At 39.2% G+C, this 19,714-nt stretch overlaps 1 protein-coding gene across 1 annotated transcript in view; it reads left to right on the forward strand.

The window, feature by feature from the left end:
* Positions 1–19,714, forward strand: part of SHQ1 (SHQ1, H/ACA ribonucleoprotein assembly factor) — a 102,603-nt gene that overhangs the window by 19,441 nt on the left and 63,448 nt on the right. The window contains exons 6-8 of the mRNA XM_047746808.1: positions 6,188–6,315; positions 16,136–16,290; positions 18,104–18,157. Of these exons, the coding sequence (XP_047602764.1) occupies positions 6,188–6,315; positions 16,136–16,290; positions 18,104–18,157 (337 nt within the window). The remainder of the gene's footprint in view (positions 1–6,187; positions 6,316–16,135; positions 16,291–18,103; positions 18,158–19,714) is intronic.

The following is a 19,714-nucleotide window of genomic DNA, read 5'->3' on the forward strand; positions in this document are numbered from 1 at the left end:
CACAGAGGATAGCTTCTGTGGATGCTAGACTCTCTTAGGATGTGAGTCGTATTGTTCATACAGGCCTCAATTATTATTCTTCCCAAAGTCTAGGCCAGCAATTTCTAAACTGTTTTATGTGCAGCTATAAGCATCATATTCCCTTATTTTGTATAGTGCTTTCAGCTTATCAGGTGCTCTCAAGTGATTATTTAAATCCGTTTTCACAACAGTTGGGGAAAGAAGGTTAAGGGACTTGCCCAAGGTCATACCACTACTAAGTGGCTAGGTCTGGACTTGAAAAGAATCTTTCCATTTGTCATTTTTTATTTCCCTTTCATATACACTATTTCAGTTTAACTGCTGTTGCTCTTGTGATTAACATTCTATCTCCTATGACACTGTGGGAGACTAATTGGAATGGCAGAAGTATATCTTGTGATGTGCAAATGCATTGAGTGATGTGTAGTGATAAATGGTCAAACTATTCAACGTCCTGGGGGGAACTGGGTAAGAGCAGGGTATGTTATATTTTGGAGGACATCTGAGAGATTCAGCTCCATTTACATTGCCATTTCTAATTACCTTTATCTCTCCAATTGTGGTTTTAAAGGTCCACTGAAGAGTAATTTGAAGAAACCTATTTAAAATCATGCTGAATATTTAAAATGGGAAATTTCATTGTCAGCAAATTTCTTGGGCCAGCATGAAAACAGAATGAGCTTTACAAGACTAAAATTTCAAGTGGGAGGGAGCTTAATTAGAAGAACTGCCTATCTCTTCTCTTCTCTTCTCAAACTGGAAGAATAACTGTATGGCCTGAGAGAATTAAGAAATTGGAATTTATACTTAGCAGTGTGATATTATATGCAGTCCTTATTTTTCTCCATCTTCTGTGTTTCTTTATCCAGAAACTCATTTTCTTTCATAATATGCATGAACTGTTGTTCCGTTTCTCAAGGAGTGGTTTAAATTTAGTCATGGGAAGGTCGGAGAGTGGAAGCTGTGAGGTAAAGGTTCTTTGTGACTTTTCCAATAGCAGTAAAACTTTGGCTAATTGTCATTTTTGTGTTATTTCTTACTCATTATTTTTATTAGCTGACTGACTCACCCAAATGTGTTAATAATAAATGAAGTGCAAGTAAAATTCTTTAAAATTTTCCATTAAAATTTTTTTGGCTCAGTGCTTTTTAAATTGTTCTTATTGGTTAATACAGTGGAAGAAAAGGTTTACTTCAGTTTTTATCTACCTTGTAGGCAATGCATCGCGTGTATTATAGTATACATTTAGGTATGTAAATGTAATGTACAAGATAAATGCATAATATATATTATGTTAGTGTGTACTATATGACACTTTCAAGTTGTTTGACGTATCCTTACTGGTCATGATGTCTTTTCATGGTGTCAGGTTTTTTGGAAGCTTGGGAAAACCAATTTTAAATCTGTCCCGAGGCAGAACACAGTGAGGTTAATTCATTATATAGAAAATTCATACATTTCAAAGGGATATATAAATGACTTAGGATAACTATTATTTTTTAAATCTTTTGTTGTAAATTCTAGATGCCATCATGTGCTGTTTTTCCCCACTTTGTGACACACATCGTTTTTGATTATCTATTTTTCTTCATTTGTAACTCCTTTTGGATATTATTTTTATGCTACAGTTTGTCGAAGGCTTCTTGAATTATTTAATAGGCTTTCCTGTTTTGCTTATCATAGCCAAATTTTCATATTTCTCTTGCTGAGAGTGTTTTGTTTTTTCCTTCCCCAGGCAAATTGTTTTTTAATTGTTGGCCTCTCTTCTGCTTTAACCAATTCCTAAGATCTGCGTGTTTCCTTCTTTGGGAGAAAAATAGGAGAATTTAGTCAACACTTTAAATACTGTGAGATAAGAAAAGGTACAAAAATGATCGTAGCATTTGGGGTGCCATTTTAAATTATAACTTTTCAGTGCTGTGCATTTATTAAAGAGTTTGGTATACTGATTAGGCTTTTGGATTGATTGAGGAATCTCAAGACTATAAGTAGTAGTGATGAGGCTGGGAAGAGGGCCACCTGCTCCCAACATGGCTCTTTATTCAAAATGGCAAGCTTAGGAACAAGCATGAGGGTAAAATTTCACCTGTTCATTCTGTCACATGTGCCCTTACTTGTTCAAGTACGTGTTTGGATGAACTGTGTGCTGGGTAGGTCACAGACCCTGAGGATTAGCATGAGTATAAAAAGGTCCCTGTGCTCATGGGGCTTCCGTTCTAGTAGGGAAGCAGATAATATTTCAAATGTGGTAAGTGCTCTGAAGAAAAGCCACATTATTAAGGGTTTGGAGAGCGACTCTAGTGCAACCTGTCTAAACTCAAACCCAACATTTTTACCTGGAAAGTCTTCCTGAATTTTCTCTTTGGTGGAGTGTACCATTTTTCATGCCAGTCACCCAGTGTAGAAACCTGTGATTTTTCTTTGACTGCTCTCTCACCCCACACTCCTAATCTATCCTGAAGTGGTACTATTTATCTCTTTACTGTTTCCTTCACTCAGTGTCTCTCTGGTCCTCGCATGTATCTCCCTTAGTGCAGCAGTCGTGTTTGGCATCTCCACCTCTAGACTTCCACAGATCCATCAGCCATAAACCCGGCAGTATTATGTCTTGAATACTGAAAATGAACATCTGCTTAAAACCTTACTGGGTTCTCCATTGCTTAAGGCGTAAACTTCTACCTCCTTAGCACAGCATAGAAAGTTCTTTGTGATCTGGACCATGCCTGCCTCTGGAGCGTCCCTTTTGCCTCTCTGCCCATGTTTTACACTACAGCAGTAATGAATTTTAGTATTGCTCCACTTGTACCCCACAACTTCTTGCACACTTGTTATTCATGATACTCCCCTGATAGCTTTTTCTCTTCTGCCCCACCTTGCTGAAATAACTTCTACTTATCTTTTAAGACTGAGTTCCATTGTCATCTGTTGGTGCCTCCCTCCCAGAGAGAGGAAGCCCTCCTCCGTGCTCCCAAGTTATAGCGCATCTTGATTGTATGGCATTCTGTGTTTGTCTCCATTCCTATTACATTCTGGAGCCCTGAATGGCCAGGAGCATCTTACTGATCTTTATCTCCCTGATGCTGCTTGTGCACTGGGCACTCAGTAAATGCTCGTTGAATGATCAACACTTAAAAATTTGGAAATAAATTTATTTTGTAAAGTAGAACATTAGGTCAACCTCAGACCTCAGACCTTGTTCACGAAACTAACCATGGACAGTATAAGAAATAAACCATCACATTTTAAACTATTGGGACTCTATTTAAACACTTTGAAATTTTTGGAGGGAGGGCATGGAGGTGATAGAGATCTTTTACAAAGTTTTTGTTTAGTTCTCTTCCCCATCACTTGTCTCTTGGGGGAAATGCAGCATCTTTTCAGATGGGATCTTCTACTCTTGACTTAAATGTCATCAGCACTCTGGTGTCTGGGTTACTTTTTTCTTATTCTGCCAGTTCTTGCTGGGCAATTCTGTCTTCTACCTTGGTCTCTGTCACCGTCTAAATGCTTGTGACTCCCACGTGTCTCTCCTGAGCATCAGATTTGTATAGCTAGCTGCCTACTGCATCAGTCTCTGTATGTTATACAAGGACATTTCAAACTCATCTGTTCCAAGCAGAGGTCATAATGTCTCCATACAGCTCTGTTGGTGTCCTGTGTACCTATCTCATCAGAAGGCACTGTCATCCACTGAATTGTCCAGGCTGGAATGCCAGGCATAAACCTTGACTCCTGGCTCCCTTTACTGCTGCATCCTACAGAATCTGGCTTCTGGCTCTAGGTCACATCCACCCACTTTGCTCCATGTCCCTGGCTGTTACTGTCTTCTAGGCCTCCATGATTTCTGTGCATTGAGGCTTGTTCATTTTGACCACTTTCCCAACTGCAGTGAGAATGATATTCCAAGACACACCGATGTCAGACCCATATGTAAAAGCGTTTAAGTGTTCAGTTGTTTTGAGGGATAAAAATCCAATAGAATTTTTTGACGTGGCTTACAATGTTGTTGTCACTACAACGTAATATTTTCAGCTGTTCTCGGCTTTTTTTTTTCCCTCCCTTAAATGTGCCTTCTTGTTTCCTAGCCTTTGCTAACTATTGTTTTCAGCTCAGGATACACCTTCCCACCCTTCTTAGTCTGGTTAACTGTTAATTATGATCAGCTTTTGGCTTAGATAGTCTCTTCTCCAGGGATCTTCCCTGTCATCCCAATTTCACTTTGCTGTAGATGCTTGTACTATTAGGTCATAGCAATTATATAGCACTTACATTGTGATTGTTGGACTCTCCCATGATGCTGTAAGTTCCATAAGGACCGTGACTGCCTGTATCTTGTCAGCCGTGTAATCTCACTGCCCCAAATGGAGTTGGAACAGGGTAAAGAGGGTGAAGAGTCAGTGCTTTTTTTTTTTTACTTAGCATTTTAGCCATTTACTCATATTACTTATGTTTTTGAAATATCTCTCATGCATGTGACAAAATTGATACTGAGAATTACTGTTTCAAGATCATTGCTATTCAGTTTTGTCCAATATGGGCTTTTATTTCCTCAAGCATAAAAATGGAATGTTTATATTGGTTAATAATGTAGATTCTGGAGTTAGACTTAATTCGGTCCAGATCCTGGCCATATTTCTTTCTGGTTCTTTGACTTCGGCCATGATGTACAAATTTTCTGATCCTGAGTTTCCATTCGTATAAAATGGGAGTATTAACAGTTCCCCCTGCCCCTGGGGACAATGTGAGGATTCAAGAAAATAATGGGTGAAACCATTCAGTATAGTGCTTGGCACATACGGAGAATTCTGTAAGTTATCTATGATACTTCTTTTTAGAAAGATTTCACTGTCTCAGTTGAAAGAAAAAATATTTCAGATCATAAAACTTTCAGCTAGAAAATCAATTTATGAAATCAACTATTTCCTTGAGTTTCTTTCTTTTTTTTTTAAAGATTTTATTTATTTACTTGACAGAGATCACAAGTAGGCAGAGAGGCAGGCAGAGAGAGAGGGGGAAGCAGGCTCCCTGCTGAGCAGAGAGCCTGATGCGGGGGCTTGATCCCAGGACCCTGGAATCATGACCCAAGTTGAAGGCAGAGGCTTTAACCCACTGAGCCACCCAGGCGCCCCTTGAGTTTCTAATTAACTGAAATATAAATGAATTTTTCACCCAGAGTTATGCCTTTTGTCACTCTCTTCCTACAAATACAGTTTTCAACTTTGAATGCAGGGTTGTAATTTCTGAATGAATGTCCTCCAGGGGTATATTTTGAATGTAGCAGTTATTTTTCAAGTTAAAACTGAGAAAGTAGGGGCATCTGGGTGGCTTAGTTGGTTGAACATCTGCCTTCGACTCAGGTTGTGATCCTGGTGTCCTGGGATGGAGCCCTGTGCTGGGCTCCCTGCTCAGAGAGAGTCTGCTTCTCCCTCTGCCCCTCCCCCCAACTTGTGCTCTCTGTCTTGCTCAGTCTCTCTCTCAATTAAGTAAATAAAATGTTAAAAAAAAAACCTGAGAAAGTAAAGTACAGGAAAATTAATTTTCTGTTTTTTTTTTTACAAAGGTTGCTTTTTTCTTTTTCAGTAGTTTTAAGCAAAGGAACTATTAGGATTAGCAGAGTTATGAAAGAGAAATTGCCTCTGGGTAGAAAGTGTGAAGGCACATGCTAAAAAAATGTGTATGTGTGTTTATGTGTAGCCTTTTTGTGGGTATGCAGTATCCTGTGTTTCCTGTTGATATGTTTTTTTTTTTTTTTTTGCTTGGTGGAGTTAAAAGTGTTTTCCTTTATTGTAACCTTACCAAAATACATGGTACTTACAAAACTAGCCCAGGTTCCATGCTTCAGTCCATTGTGTGTTCGGATTTGCTTCTTCACCCCATGCCACGGCTGTGCAGGAGATGGGCTTTCAGGGGAGGTCTGGTCTTCTGTGTACCTTGTTTCTGAAGAGAGCAGAAATGTCGGCTATCCCTTTAGTCAGATGCTTAGTTTTCGCTTTATGGTGATGAGTGTGACCACAAAGAAAGTAAATACAGTGCTTGTTTCCTTGATATGTACTTTGAATTAATAATTTGTATTTCAAGTACAAATGTGATGAGTTTAGATAAAATCTTAAAAAATGAAAACCAGCCCAGTTCTGTGTAACACGCTCATTCACTGTTTTCTTTCCAGAGCTGACTTTTTTGAAGACGAGGCTGTTGAACAGGTTTTGAAGTATAATCCTTGGTGGACTGATATATATTCAGAAATGATGGCCTCTTTGGGAAAGAGTCAGGAGCAAGAAAATCATGCTGCATTAGGTAAGAAACTCAAAATTAGATTCATTTGTTGACCATCTTCCCTGTTATTAATCACACAATGCTAATTGCCTCATAGAGGGAAGATACTGTTTGGGTTTGCTAATTTTGGAAATGTAGTCTTTACCCTGGATCGGAAAATGCCACTCAGTGATTAGACTTGTCTTGGAGCAGTCTTTTGACATATGTTTTACTTTTGAATGATTGGGTCCTTTTTAAAAAAATTTTTTTTTTAAAGATTTTATTTATTTATTTGAGAGAGAGACAGTGAGAGAGAGCATGAGCTAGGAGAAGGTCAGAGAGAGAAGCGACTCCCCGTGGAGCTGGGAGCCCGATGCGGGACTCGATCCTGGGACTCCAGGATCATGACCTGAGCCGAAGGCAGTCGTCCAACCAACTGAGCCACCCAGGCGTCCCTTTAAAATTTTTTATTTTTTAAGTAAATTTAGGCACATGAACACACAGGACATTTGTAGTAGTTAAATAATCTGCTTGAAAGATCTGAACATTTAGGGGCACCTGGTGGCTCAGTCGGTTGAGCGTCTGACTCTTCATGTAGGCTTGAGTCATGATCTCATGGGTTGTGGGGTAGAGCCCCCCTCACCTGGCTCCACATCCAGCAGGGAGTTTGCTTGGGGATTCTCTTCCTCTGCCCCTCCCCCCACTTGCATGCTTGCGTGTGCATGCGCACACACACGCTCTCAAATAAATAAATAAATCTTAAAAAGAAAATAAAGATCGGAACATTCCTCTCTAGTAGGGACATTTGAGTATTAGTAGTAGTGGGAAAGATCTAGTTTTCATTCCTTTTGTTGAATGCATTTGATCTATCCTCCCCAGTTTTTTCAGAATATTAATTATGTACGTTAGAATTTTAAGTTTCCAGTAAATCAAGAATAGAAGGCCCATGTGTTCTCTCATACTGATTTCACTTTTCTTTCTGTATTAAAAATGAAATTTCAATGTTTAAATGAAAGGAATACATATACATGATTTGGAATATAGAATCTCCTCACTCCAGATTCCTCTTCCTGAAAGTAATCACTGTTAGTAATTTTGGGGTGTTTTCAGTGCATATACACATCTGAATATTTGCTCTAAGAAATTCATATGCATAGACTTCTATGCACTCTGTTCTTCCCTTGCTTTCTCCAGTTCGTAGTCTATATTCTCTCCCGTATGGGTACTTAGGGCTCTACCTGAGCTTTAGTGCCTACCTAGCATACTGTTGTGTATACAGGTGCACATATGGCCCTTGACTACTGATGGACCTTTGGATTATTTGCAGTTTTCTGCTTTGGCCTTCTTTGGCCACTCAGGCTGAAGTCGCTACAGGAATGTTGTAGAGCGGTATTTTGATTCTCGATGTAGTAATGCAGTAGTCTGTCATTTGCTCTGTTTCCATTGTTTAGCATAGTGCCTGTTATATAACAAGTACTCAGTAAATATTTAGAGAATAAATAAATGCTGCTGTCAATATTTTTGTAGTTCACTTTTGTTAAGAGTTTAGGTGATTTCTACCAGGTTGAAAAATTGCTACTTTAATCTTTTATAATTGACTCTACTGCAGAAGAGAAACTCATTTACAAATAATGACTCTTGTTACATGGTTTTCAACAAATCCTTGGTTTTATATTTGAGTTTAAGAATCTTTCAGAGACTTCCTACGTTATACTGACAAATTTTCAGGTAGAGTCTTGCTAACACAATGTAGATAGGTAAGTATCTATGCCATGTAGATCTCTTTGGAAAGCTTGTTCACTCTGAAATCCTCAAGGTTATCTAGTGGTCTCAATCAGTTTCCCCGATTTCAGTGCAGTATTTTAATGAGGTGGTGTGGGTGGATATTGGTGGTTGTGCAGTTAAGTTTTCTGCCCACAAGGGTGAGCTAGTTACCCTAAAAATCAAGAAAAGGCATTCCCTTTGATTTAAATTCTAACTCGCTTTACTTTCATCAATTGTAGCTTGTCCTTGGTCCTGTTTTTTGTGAGAGCCAACCTTTGAGTTAGGTTAGTTCTCTGTGTATAATTTTCTCAGAAGATTAAGCCAGGTCATCACTTTAAAACCACTACCCCTCCCATTCCTTCATCTTCATCCAACCCAGGGCGTGTACCCCAACTAGTGTTTAAGGAGCAGTCAGAATCTTTCTATGAAGCTAGTAATGGGGATCCATTTTTTTTTTTTAAGATTTTTTTTTTTTTTAATTTGACAGAGATCACAGGTAGGCAGTGAGGCAGGCAGAGAGAGAGAGAGAGGAGGAAGCGGGCTCCCCGCTGAGCAGAGAGCCCGATGTGGGGCTCGATCCCAGGACCCTGGGATCATGACCTGAGCTGAAGGCAGAGGCTTTAACCCACTGAGCCACCCAGGCGCCCCATGGGGATCCATTTTTAAAAAATCATCTTTAAAAATAGCAAGGACCTGTGATGTAAAGTAGAAGAACTTGAGTTCTGTGTCGTTGTACAGAAGGTACCTTTTCCACATCTGCCAAGTAGAGGGTTAAGGATGGGATAGAAGCTAAAGATGGCTCTTGGGCATTAATGCCTTGCTGCGCCGCAGGCTAGTTTGTGATCTTGCATCTTTCCTGGGTTGCTGCCTATCTCATAGAGTTGGCTTGATGATCGAGTGAGATGATGTACTTAAAGTCCCTAGCATGTTGTGAATGTTAGAGATTATTATTGTAGAGTAGAAACAATGGCAGGAGAGCCAGGAATCGAATGGCTTCTCTGTGAAATTATAATTGTTGTACGTTTGTAAAACTTTGAGGGGAACTTTTTTGTTAATGAGATTTTTCTTCCTTCCTTCCTTTTTTTTTTTTTTCTTCCCTTGTTCAAGTATTTGAGACATTTAGAATTGGGAAAACAAGTTGAAGTGTGGTGAACCAGATTATAATATGGGTGAAAGGGAATCAGCCAAGAAATAAACCTTGAAGTCCTCAGCCTACTCAGCGAGTATGCTACTGCTGGATTTTCCCCTCCACTTCCTCTTTGTTCTGTGCCTCCCAGGTCTCCTTCCTTTCTGTGTCACGGCAGTGGGGTATTTTCTCTTTTATGGTCCCTCATCAGCCGTTGCCAGGCGGATAAAACAGTGCAGGTGAGGGCTTACCTTTGATTCCTCCCCGTCATAAAATAGTAAGCTAGATTGTTTTGAATTCCAGATAAGGCTTAAATGCTGAACTTTGCTGCCTGCCTTTGCCTCGGTTGTGATTCCTGTCACTTTCATTGTAGCTGTGAGTTCCAACATGGAGACTTTTATTAACGTCTTCAGTAATGATCCCAGTCTTCCTCCCACAAAGGCTTGTGAATGGAAGTGTTAAAACGCTGTGCTCTCCCTGAGCTCTGGTTTCATGAGGACGGACTTACCACATTTCCCATGTTGTCTTTCAGCGGTTAATCCCAGCCCAAGAATCTTGGCACATGGTTGCTTGGTATGACACCACATAACATTTTTAGTCAATGAACTTCCTAGCAGGGACATCTGATTTGGCACCAGTGAGGTGTTCAGTGTTTGTAGAGCTAACTGTCAGTGTCAGCTTTGAAAGTTGTAGCACTGCAGGGCTACCCGCTTAAGCAAAAGGTTTGAATGCAGCACATTTTCTTCTGGTTCCCTTGATTTCTTTCCAGAAAGTATACAATATAGTCGGCAGATTAGCATTCCTCTGAGAGGAGCCAGATCAAGGATTATTTAATTATTGACCTGCGGAAGACAGAGATATTTGGGAGGGGGATTAAGAGAGAAGGAACGGTTTAAAAGTAACAAAACTAGAAAATGTTCTGTAGGTGAAGTAAGAAGGTCACTTCCCGCTTTGATGGGAACCCCTTTGCAGTCGTCAACGCCTTGATTGGGGTTTTTAATGTTGGGATGTGGTCCTGGGCCATTTGTATCATGCTAGGGCACCAGTTTCTTCCCCAAATGAATTGAGCTTTCAGCTGCTTTGTTTGACTGTAGAGTATTTATAGAAGTATAATTAACCGAAATGTTGTGAACTATATAGCAGAGCTGCATTGTAGTGTAGTGAAGTCATACAAATGCTTGACAAATGTTACTCATGGTGGCAATCATCCAAGTATTGTTGGCGCTGCATCTGGACTTCTTCCCACTGCTGCTGCTTGGTTAGACCTAATTGTGGGCAAACTGCCCCAAGTTCCCCTTTGGCTGATAGGATTTACAACTCCAATAAAAAAGGCCTTGGGGAGCTCAGACTTTTGGTTCCTCTAGTGATTTCCCTTTTTGTTGATACTGTTATTTATCATCTCTGGTTTCTTTGCTTGAGCTTCAGAATTTAAATATATCTGTGTATTTATCAGTGAACTTTTTTGGCCAAAATGGGACTTGAAAACATCCAGAAAAAGGTGGTGTGTTTTAAGGAAGGCTGGGGGCACCTAGCTCCAAGACTTTGGAAGAAGACATTCCAGTAAGCTTTTCTTACCTATACCCCCCGACAGTGACCTAGTAATATGGGGAAGCCCTTACTTGTGGGTGATGGAACATCAGAACCTGCAATTCCCAGGTCAGCCTTTACAAATTATTCAGCCTACATACAGGTATGATTACTTAAGAATGAAGGAGTAAACATCTAGATGAGTTAATGTGTTATTAAGTGGTTCTGGGCATGCTTACCTTATGATTTAGAATTATCCGGAAGCCTAAGATAAAGGCTTTTCTCAAGTGAGATAATATCATCATGAGCACCTGGCACTTTCTTATTAGCTAAAGTAATGAGCATCTCAGAAACTATACCTAGGGGAATACTGTCTCAAACATTATGAAATACTAGGGGACTTAAAATATTTTGTTAGGTATACTTCCAATTTGGCAGTATGTTCCTTCTTAGATTTTCCTTACAGAAGATTGCTTTAATTGAACTGAGAGCTTCTATTTAAATTAAAGGATCTTTATATGAGCCCTTTAATGAGACAGGTAATACCTAAGGCTTCACTGCATTCACACCTTCCTGCATTAAGTTTAAAAGTATCCACATTTCTGGGGCACCAGGGTGGCTCAGTCAGTTAAGGGTCCAGCTCTTGTTTTTGGCTTAGGTCTCGATCTCAAGGTCCTGAGATCGAGCCTGGCATCAGCCTCTGTGCTGGGTGTAAAGCTTGCTTGAGATTCTCTCTCTCCCCCTCCCTCTGCCCCTCTGCCCTTCCTCCCACCCCCAGAAAGCTATATACGCATTTCCTTATGGCCAGCAAATTAAGTAAATTCATTTTCTTAGTTATTTCTCATTTACGTAAGCAATGCTTCTGCAAATTTATTTCCTTTTTCTTTTCATACTTTTTAATCATAGGATTTCTAACATCATGGAAAAAATGATTACATAAATATATTTAAGACCTGTTTTTTTGCACTAAGTAAATTTTAATGAGTAAAGGAGCATTGCTTCTAGTAATTTCCAATAACTGTATTTAAGATTCTTTCCCCCAGAGGATGGACTGTAAAACAAGGAAGACTTTAAACAGAAAGAAGCCGTGTTAAAGCGAAGCCTCCTGAGAGAGGACTGAAGTGGGTTGGGGAGCTCTGTGAGAAGGGGCCATCATGTGTCAGTAATCATATTCTCTCTCTTCTGGCTTTTACCCAGTTGTGAGGAGCAGAAGGGCAGTTTTTGTTGAGCAGAGAAAGAAAAGGATAGCATGGCTAGCTATCAAGAGTTTGATCTGGGAATATTAAAAAAGCAATATAGGGGTGCCTGACTGGCTCCATTGGTAGAATGTGTGACTCTTGATCCTGGGGTCAAGAGTTTGAGCCTCATGTTGGGCATGGAGCCTACTTAAAATTAAAAAAAAAAAAAAGCAATTTAATAATTTTGGTCTCCTAAGAGCATCGCAGACAGCCAGGTACCTTTTATTAGTCCTCCTCTGCTAAGAGTCTTCTTGAGTTGGAGCTGGGCATAGGAGTGCTCAGCTAGTGACTGCCCTAGTGACTACCTTTTTTTTACTTCTTTGCCACTGGGGGTACTCATGGGACTAAGTCCTGGATGATGGGAAATGAGTGGAAGTGCTGTGTGCACTGGATCAGGTCTTTAGAAGGGAGGCGCTTGCCATCTTATTCTGCTTTCCCATTGCTTAGAAAATGGTACAGACCTGGAGCAGCTTTCTTAGATGCATAGATGGAAGTCGAATGATGGACATGCCGATGCTTCACCAGTCCTGGATCATTCACTCAGAATAGTAGCATGGGAGAGAAACTTCTATCTTATATAAGCCACTATATTTCAGGATCTTTCGGATTGCAGTTTAGCCTGTCCTTACCTAAATATAATGGGCAATTCTAAACCCTGGAGAAAGAACCTTTTAAAGTTATTTTGGAATTAGGTTGATAGGAAGCACTGGAACTGGAAACCGGACGCTCCTCTGTATCTGGCTTAAAAACTTTTGAAGTGAATTTGAAGGTGATTGTCTGATAGGGCATGGAAGAAAAATTAAGGATTACATTGTGAAGTAAGAGATCGGTAACATTTTTATTTAGAGGTAACTGAAAGTGTGTATAGATGGTTGAATTTCTGTAGAAATCTCTCTAAGACAAGTAGTAGGCCATGTTTTACTTCCACTAACTATGTAGTTGTATGTAGTTAGCTATTAGTTTTTCTGTAAATCTTGCTTTAAGACAAGCTGTAGTTGGGCGCCTGGGTGGCTCAGTTGGTTGGGTGACTGCCTTTGGCTCAGGTCATGATCCTGGAGTCCCAGGATCGAGTCCTGCATTGGGCTCCCTGCTTGGCAGGGAGTCTGCTTTTCCCTCTGACCCTCCCCATTCTCATGCTCTCTCTCTCTCTCTCTCATTCTTTCTCTCTCAAATGAATAAATGAAATTAAAAAAAAAAAAAGGCAAGCTGTATTTTACTTCGTATGTACGGTACCCAATAGCACTCATGTTATAATGCTTGTTGGCTTGCCTGTATCGTAGACATCAAAGGAAACTTAGAAGGAACTTCAGTCTTACACTTGCTTACCTCACCAATGTAGACACAAAGTTTTCCTTTTTTTAAAAAAATCATTAACGTTTGTTAAGTGCTCTAATTTGTTTGGTAGCCAAACAGTGGTTAAGATGGTATGTGAAAAGAAATAGATTTTCTCTGTCCTCTCAGTAATTTACTGGAAATGGGAAAAAAAAAATGTTTACAAGTCACAAAAGCTGAAAATGCTTGGAAGTAATTTTTAGCAAGAAAAGCAGCACATCTATTTCACAAAGTTGATGGTTCAGTACAGGGAAAGATGGATTATTGACCAGACTGTGTTGGCACAATTAACTATTCATCTGGAATTAATCGAAATCTTAAAACATGAAAAAGTAGCTTCCAGATGGATTAAAGACTTACGTTTTAAAAAGGAAACTGTAAATCTTAAATGAGAGGGACATCTGTGTGGCTCAGTCAGTTAAGCACCTGCCTTCAGCTCAGATCATGGTCTCAGGCTCCTGGGATGGAGCCCATATCAGACCGCTTGCTTAGCAGGGAGTCTGCTTCTCCCTCTCCCTCTGCCTGTCCCCCTTCTGCTCTTGTGCACATGCGTATTCTCGCTCTCTCAAATAAATAAAATCTTTAAAAAAGGGGAAAAAAAAAGCTAAGAGGCTTCATGTACAATTCAGGAGTTGGGGAAACCTTATCGAAGTCTGTAAATTCAGAATCTATTTTTCTTAAAAAGGATGCATTTATTTGGGTACATAATAAATCAGAAATTCATTGGCAAAAGATCCCATAGACAAAGTCAGTGGAGATGTAGTAGATTTGGAGGTATGACAAGGGTTCATATCTATAACTGTGAGTTCTTAAAAATTTGACAAGACAAGCCATCCCATAGGAAAAAAATGGGCAAAACACAATTAAATGGTTCATTCACAGGTTGCCAACAAACCTGTAAAGTAATGTCCAAGTTTAGCATTTGGGAAAATACTAACTGCAGTAAGAGTGATCTATCACTGTATTAGGTTTTTCTTCCTGTATAACAGATTACCACAAATTAGAAACTGTTCTAATTTGACTCAGTTTCCATGGCTTCAGACTTGGGCTTGCTTAGCTGGGTCTTTGCTCAGGATCTTATAAGGCTGTGGATAAATTTGGGCTATCTTCTCTTTTCTTTTTTAATATGTTTTGGTAGCTGAGTTCTTTTCTGGAGTTCAGGGTCCTTTTCCAGGCTCACCTGATAGCTGGCAGAATTCGAATCCTGTGGCTGTAGAACTGAGGTCCCCATGTCCTTGCTGACTGTCAGCTGGGGGCCACTCTCCAGTCACCCCACTCCCCTTCTCCTCCCGCCACAGTTTGCTGCCACACAACCGTGTTAAAACATGGTGAGTTTTGGTCAAAACCAGCGGTGAGTCTCTGGCTCCATTCTACTCTTAATGGGACATAGTCATGATAGTCACCATGCCATTACCATTGCCATATTCTTTTGGATAGAGTAAGTCACAGGTTCTGCCCACATTGAAATGATGTGACTCAGTGGGTCTCATCTTAGAATTCTTCCTACCATAGTCACTTCCTGTCTGTTAAACTGGAAACGAGGAGGAGAGGCTCTGACTTGCTGCTGCCCACCTTATTGCTGGGTGTGAGGGATGTGTGTAGGAAAGAGAGCTTGTGTCCATGACCATTAAAAAGAAGGAGAGTTGTAGCCTTTTAATGAAGTATTTTTTTAAGACTTTTTTTTAAGATTTTTATTTATTTATTTGACAGACAGAGATCACAAGTAGGCAGAGCAGCAGGCAGAGAGAGAGGAGGAAGCAGGCTCCCCGCTGACCAGAGAGCCTGATGCGGGGCTCAATCCCAGGACCCTGGGATCATAACCTGAGCCGAAGGCAGAGGCTTTAACCCACTGAGCCACCAAGGTGCCCCAAAGTATTTTTTTTTTTAAACAGGTGCATTTTTTAACCCAGTAAATCTACTTTTAGGAATCTATTTTATAGAATTCTTCAGTATCCAAGGGTATGTGGTTAGAGACACTTATGCAGCGTTATTAACATGGCAGAAAACTGGAAGCATAGTGGATGCCCATCAGTAGGGGGAGTGGTTGGATAGAACATACTACACCATGGAATATTCTACTGCTTTACAAAAATCAGCTAAGTACCAAATGACTTGGAGAGATTTGCTGGAGATACTGAGTGAGGTAGGTTAGGTGGAGAAAAGTGATCTAATTCTTTGGTGGAGGTGGAGGGGGGAGGTATAAATTCCCTTGTATATGTTTGTGTGTCTGTATGCATTATATGATAATAGAGGAAAAATATGAAATGATATATACTAGATATTTAATGTAGAGAGGGCTGTCAGTGAAGATGGAGAAAGGGTGACAGGCCAAAGAAGAAAAGATCCACTATTGAAAAGAGCTGTCCTCTTCCATCAAGTGAAATATGTGTGCTATAACGCTTTGTTTTTGTGTATAAAGAATATCAATATACTTTGCCCTTAACATTGACTATTATATGAGAATAGTCCTATTTCTTTGTATAGACCTTTCACAATGGATAATGAATATTTACAGAGTGTTTTACTTAGCTATTATGTTTTCTGTTCTTAAACTGTCTTATTTTTTTAAAGTCAGTAGCTCCAGCATTTAGATGTCTTGAATACAGGACAGTGTAGCAAAAAGGAGGCATCCTGGAAATAAGGAAGAGATACGGGTTAGACATTTCTCCTTTATTTAGCTCTACTAGGGTTTGAGCAGATGCACAGCCCTTAGTAAAACTGTGAAGTCTAGTTTAAGAGTTCTTTCTATATTCAGAGTTAAATAACTCCTATTTCAGTTTCTATAATCGAAGTTCTAATTTTGACAAATCCTCCTCACTGGGGGTTTTACAAAACTGAATGGAACATTTAGTTTTTAAATGCATTTTTTCCCTAGTGTCTTTTTCTGAAGAAGAGAAATACCAGCTGCGAAAATTTGTCAATAAATCTTACCTCCTGGACAAGAGGGCTCATCATCAGGTGTACTACAGTTTGATTGACATCCTTCTGGCGTATTGCTATGAAACTCGTGTCACTGAGGGAGAGAAGAATGTAAGTGCCCGTATGTCTCTGCACTGTAGCATAAGTGACTGGACTAAATGAACTGTAAGGCCTCCCTCCTCCTGTCGAGAGTAAGAGCTGTTGTGATTAGTTATTCAGGGGCTGCTCCTGGCAGAGCTGCATGTGCGTGTCGGTGGTGAATTCCAACATGAACGCATAATGCCTGCTTGGTCTTTTTTCTTCTCTCTGGGCATCAGTGTCTACCAAGTAGTGGATCGAGGCAATAAAGCTGAGGGTAGAGAAAGATTATCCTGAGCTCTCATCTCTTTAAGAGATGACTTGGTCAGAGAAGAGAGCTGTTTCCACATGACACTTGACATTGACAAGAGGTAAACTTTATCATTCCTGTTTATATCCTTTGTCCAAGCTGTCCATTAGCAGACGCAAGGTATAGCTTTTTACAAAAAAAAAAGGGAATCTGAGCGTTTACCTGCAGGTGTCCCTCAATTTATACAGTTGTTATGCTTCTGAAAATATTAAATGTAAATCACACTTTTAAAAAACTTGAATCCTATCTTTTTTTGCTATTGAAAGAAATCTTGTAATAGTAAAACCTTTTATAAAGTACATTATTTCTTAAATGATCATTTTTAAGTAATATAAAATTTATTGTATCTCTTCTTAACTCACATTTGATTTTGTAAATGAAGGGCTAAGCTTCTTTCTTACCTATATCAGTGATCGTATATTTAAAAAAGACTGCACAGCCAAAAAATGTCTTGCTAGTTAATGTGCCCCTGCAGCTGTTTATAATTATACTTGCTCAAGGGTTATTTTCCAGCTGAGCATATGCTTTCCTTTTTTACAAATTGCACAGATAATTCATATCAGTATAAAAGGAGAAATATACATATGAAGAAAATAATTAAAATTTCCTGTAATCTCAGCCAATCAGAAATAGCTAGTGTTAAGAGGAGATACATCTCTTCCAGTCTTTCATTGTGTACTTGTGTGTATATGTATTTAAATTGGGTCATGATGCATATTATTTAATCTGCTTTTCTCAACATCATAGCGTTAGCATAGTATTAGAATTATAATTTGATATGTGCCACATTTTCTCTTGTTATGATTCTGAAAATTTCAAAGGTGACTCTTGAGATTTGCATTTGACTCCAAAATGAATATTAATGAGTGTATCAGGGGTATAATATTGCTGGAAATGAGTTTTGTTTCCACTCATCTTTTAAGGATACTGTAATTGGGGAAAATATTTTCTTTGACAAAGAAAGTACTTCACATTATTGCTTAAGAAGATGAGTGAGAGCATTTAGTTATGCTCAGGGAAATTTACCATTTTTGATTCTTCACATATTTGACATCATGAAGTCTTGCAACTTTAAGACCTCTAGAATGTGCTTATTCTCTCACAAGCATTTTCTGAAAGGCCAAATTCTTGAGCAGCTTTTTAAGTGTCACAGTCAGCACTTCAACATTATCTTTGAGTCCTTTGGCAGATTAGAATGTTTGGGAGGCAAGTAACTTAGTTGAGAAGGACAGAAATTGAGGAAGCATCGCTTTGCTTTAATTTTTAGTTTCAAAGCCCCTGCTTATTTGCTTTTATGTTCTGGTGCTCTTATCAGTGGAGGAGCTTTATTTTGTGAAATCCCAAGGAAAGTAGGCAGAAACTTGCCTTTGATAGCTTCTGAAAAGCAATTATTTTTTCCTCAGTCATGGATGCTTCTTAGTTCTCATGTATGTTAATGCTACTGAGATACTAGTTGAATAAATGGGTATATTTGCTTTATTTTGGAATGACTTTACCTCTGAAATGACAGTATTCTTTTCTCCAAAACAAATAAAGGTTGAATCTGCATGGAATATTAGAAAACTGAGTCCCACACTGTGCTGGTTCGAGGTATGATTTTTAGTCACAATTTTTTAGATTTTGTTTTAAAAGTTATTTTTCTGTTGCCATTCATTTTGGGTAATTCAAGGAGTTCCTTGACTTTTTGAAAGTGGAAACTTTCTTATGCAAGTTTTTTTTTCCCATCTTTTTAGTAACATTCTCATTGCATTTGTAACTCTAATGCTAATCATAGTATACGAATGAAGCTAGATAAGATGTTGCGGAATTTGGGAGAAGGAGAACACAAGGAGGAAGAACCACACATGGTATGTTGGGGGAACAGTTAGGGTGGAGTTAGAGCATATTTGTAAGTTGGCATATATTGGGGCTCAGAGCTCAAAATTAGGCAGCAAACCTAAGTCATAATTCTAGCTGCCATTTCCTGACCATCAAGGACCGTGTTAAGCGTTTTATATATATTATCTCCCCTGTTCCTTCCGATAAGTCTGTGAGATAAATATTATTGCTGTTTCACAGATGAGGAAACTCAGATCATGTAGTTTAACTTATCGTAGGCCCTGCAGTTAGTATGGTCAGAGCTGATAACCCTTTTAATATAGTAGTATTGTTTTTATATCTGTTTCCTAGAAAATAGTTGGGTAAGTCTTATCAAAGGATGCTGTTTTAAAATTTACTAGCTCTGAACGAATTGTTCAACATCAAAACCATAATTAAAAGTAGAAACTTGAAGAATGTGTCATATTAGGGGCACCTGGCTAGCTCATTCAGTGGAGCACGTGACTCTTCATCTTGCAGTCATCTGTTCAAGCCCCACGTTGGGTAGAAATTACTAAGAAAGAAAGAGAAAGAAAGAAAAACTAGCATAAAAAAAAAAGTCCGTTTAAATAGCTGGTAACATATGGTTTCACTTATTTGTGGAGCATAACAAATAGCATGGAGGACAAGGGGAGATGGAGAGGAGAAGGGAGTTGAGGGAAATTGGAAGGGGAGGTGAACCATGAGAGACTATGGACTCTGAAAAACGATCTGAGAATTTTGAAGGGGTGGGGGGTGGGAGGTTGGGGGCACCAGGTGGTGGGTATTGTAGAGGGCACGGATTGCATGGAGCACTGGGTGTGGTGCAAAAATAATGAATACTGTTATGCTGAAAAAAAAAATTTAAAAAAAAATTAAATGAAAGTTAAATATAAAAAAAAAAAAAAAAAAAAAAAAAAAACATTTTTTTTCAAGGCGCTTTGGTGACTCAGTGGGTTAAGCCTCTGGTCTTCAGCTCAGGTCATGATCTTAGGGTCCTGGGATCAAGCCCTGCATTGGGCTGTCTGCTCAGTGGGGAGCCTGCTCCTCCCCCTCCCCACCTACTTGTGATTTCTGTCTGCCATGTATTTACCATGTATTACTCATGCCCAAAGCACCAAAAAAAAAAAAAAAAAAAAAGAAGAGGGAGACCGTGAACACACTTTGCTGATGAGTTCCACATCTTTCATCTACACTATCTTGAATGGTCCTAGAGGACAAAAACATGAAACATACATCATTTAACAATGTCTTTTATGTGCATCTGCATTTTGTTAGTGCCATGTGTTTTAGATTCATATTTGTAATTCT

The sequence above is a fragment of the Lutra lutra genome, chromosome 1 (genome assembly GCF_902655055.1).
Source record: "Lutra lutra chromosome 1, mLutLut1.2, whole genome shotgun sequence".
Taxonomy (NCBI): Eukaryota; Metazoa; Chordata; class Mammalia; order Carnivora; family Mustelidae; genus Lutra; species Lutra lutra.